General features: G+C 51.8%; 1 protein-coding gene across 3 annotated transcripts in view; it reads left to right on the forward strand.

The window, feature by feature from the left end:
* The window catches only part of Csf3r (colony stimulating factor 3 receptor), a 20,342-nt gene extending 18,495 nt beyond the window's left edge, over window positions 1–1,847 (forward strand). For all 3 annotated transcript variants that reach the window (XM_021161075.2, XM_021161076.2, XM_029475862.1), the window contains 3 exons: window positions 250–340; window positions 494–575; window positions 956–1,847. In XM_021161075.2, coding sequence (XP_021016734.1) covers window positions 250–340; window positions 494–575; window positions 956–1,429 — 647 coding nt within the window. In that variant the 3' untranslated portion in view covers window positions 1,430–1,847. The remainder of the gene's footprint in view (window positions 1–249; window positions 341–493; window positions 576–955) is intronic.
* Window positions 1,848–1,983: the final 136 nt, after the last annotated feature.

The following is a 1,983-nucleotide window of genomic DNA, read 5'->3' on the forward strand; positions in this document are numbered from 1 at the left end:
GCCCTGGCTGTCCTGGAACTCACTTTGTAGACCAGGCTGGCCTCGAACTCAGAAATCTGCCTGCCTCTGCCTCCCGAGTGCTGGGACTAAAGACATGTGCCACCACGCCCGGCTTTAGATGTTATTCTTTAGGAACCTTTCAACCTGCCAACATTTGACTGTCTCCACATTCAGCACCACTGTGAGTTCATGACCCACAGTGGAAAAGCCACACCCTAAACTCTTCTTGCTTTCTGTCTCTCACCCCAGATCCATCTGACTTAAACATTTTCCTGGGCATACTTTGCTTAGTACTCTTGTCCATTACCTGTGTAGTCACCTGGCTCTGCTGCAAGCGCAGGTGAGTGGCTTCCTCTTACCCATGGGTGCGGAAGTCCCTTCCTGCCTTCCCAGACTTCCGGGCCCCAATCTGGGAGGTCTGTCCTAACATCTCTTCCCCTCTTCAGCTGCCAGATGGCAAACTGACCCAAACTTCACTTGTCTCCTTCTGCAGAGGAAAGACTTCCTTCTGGTCAGATGTGCCAGACCCAGCCCACAGTAGCCTGAGCTCCTGGTTGCCCACCATCATGACAGAGGTAATCATGAGGCAGAGAGGGGTATAAACTGTGACTGGCACATAAGGCAGAGTCATTAAAGGAACACACACCTGAGCCCCACTTCCAACCAGACACACACAACACATTCTGCTTTGGAGAGATGTAGGCCTGAGTTTGACTCTCCAAGATTGGTCACCTCACTACGCAATGGATGCATGGGTGGCAGAGGGTGGGTTGGGCTGGGGGTCATGTGTCAGGGACATGGTAGGAATGGACAGCTGCCAGGCAAGTATGTCCCTTTGTGCTCTGCCGCATAGCAACAAGGGAGATGCCATAACTACCTCATCTCTGGAAGGAACGATGTGTGGAGCAGACATGTGAGACAAACCATGCCGTATTGTGTATTTCCCTGTGTTCAGGAAACCTTCCAGTTGCCCAGCTTCTGGGACTCCAGCGTGCCATCAATCACCAAGATCACTGAACTGGAGGAAGACAAGAAACCGACCCACTGGGATTCCGAAAGCTCTGGGAATGGTAGCCTTCCAGCCCTGGTTCAGGCCTATGTGCTCCAAGGAGATCCAAGAGAAATTTCCAACCAGTTCCAGCCTCCCTCTCGCACTGGTGACCAGGTCCTCTATGGTCAGGTGCTTGAGAGCCCCACCAGCCCAGGAGTAATGCAGTACATTCGCTCTAACTCCACTCAGCCCCTCTTGGGGGGCCCCACCCCTAGCCCTAAATCTTATGAAAACATCTGGTTCAATTCAAGACCCCAGGAGACCTTTGTGCCCCAACCTCCAAGCCAGGAAGATGACTGTGTCTTTGGGCCTCCATTTGATTTTCCCCTCTTTCAGGGGCTCCAGGTCCATGGAGTTGAAGAACAAGGGGGTTTCTAGAACTTTGGGGGTCCTTGTATCTTGAAGACCCTGCCCTATTCAGAGGAGAAGAGCCCTCCGCTGAAATCTACTGGCCCTGAGAGAAGTAGAAAGGCCCAGTGTGTCTCTGTCTCTGGCCCCTAGCACCTCTCCTCTACTCTGTCTGACCTTCTCAGGCTATACCCTGAGGTCACCCACTCTCACACTCTAAGGTTCAGATAGATACTGCTTACAGCCCAATGGTCACCATTCGTCTTTCATATAATTTCAGTCCATTGAACTGATTGTAGGTTTTGAGTTGGGGGCTGGTATTTTCAGAAATTCTGGCTGGACGTGGTGGTACATGCCAAGCATCCCAACATCTGGGAGGAAGATACAGGAAGATTGCAAGTTCCAGGCCAGCCTGGGCTAGCCTACATAGTGAGATCCAATCTCAAAAATTATGCCGGGTGTGGTGGCGCACGCCTTTAATCAGAAGCAGAGGCAGGCAGATTTCTGAGTTCGAGGCCAGCCTGGTCTACAAAGTGAGTTCCAGGACAGCCAGGGCTATACAGAGAAACCCTGTCTTGAAAAAA

This window comes from Mus caroli, chromosome 4, assembly GCF_900094665.2.
Source record: "Mus caroli chromosome 4, CAROLI_EIJ_v1.1, whole genome shotgun sequence".
Classification (NCBI taxonomy): domain Eukaryota; kingdom Metazoa; phylum Chordata; class Mammalia; order Rodentia; family Muridae; genus Mus; species Mus caroli.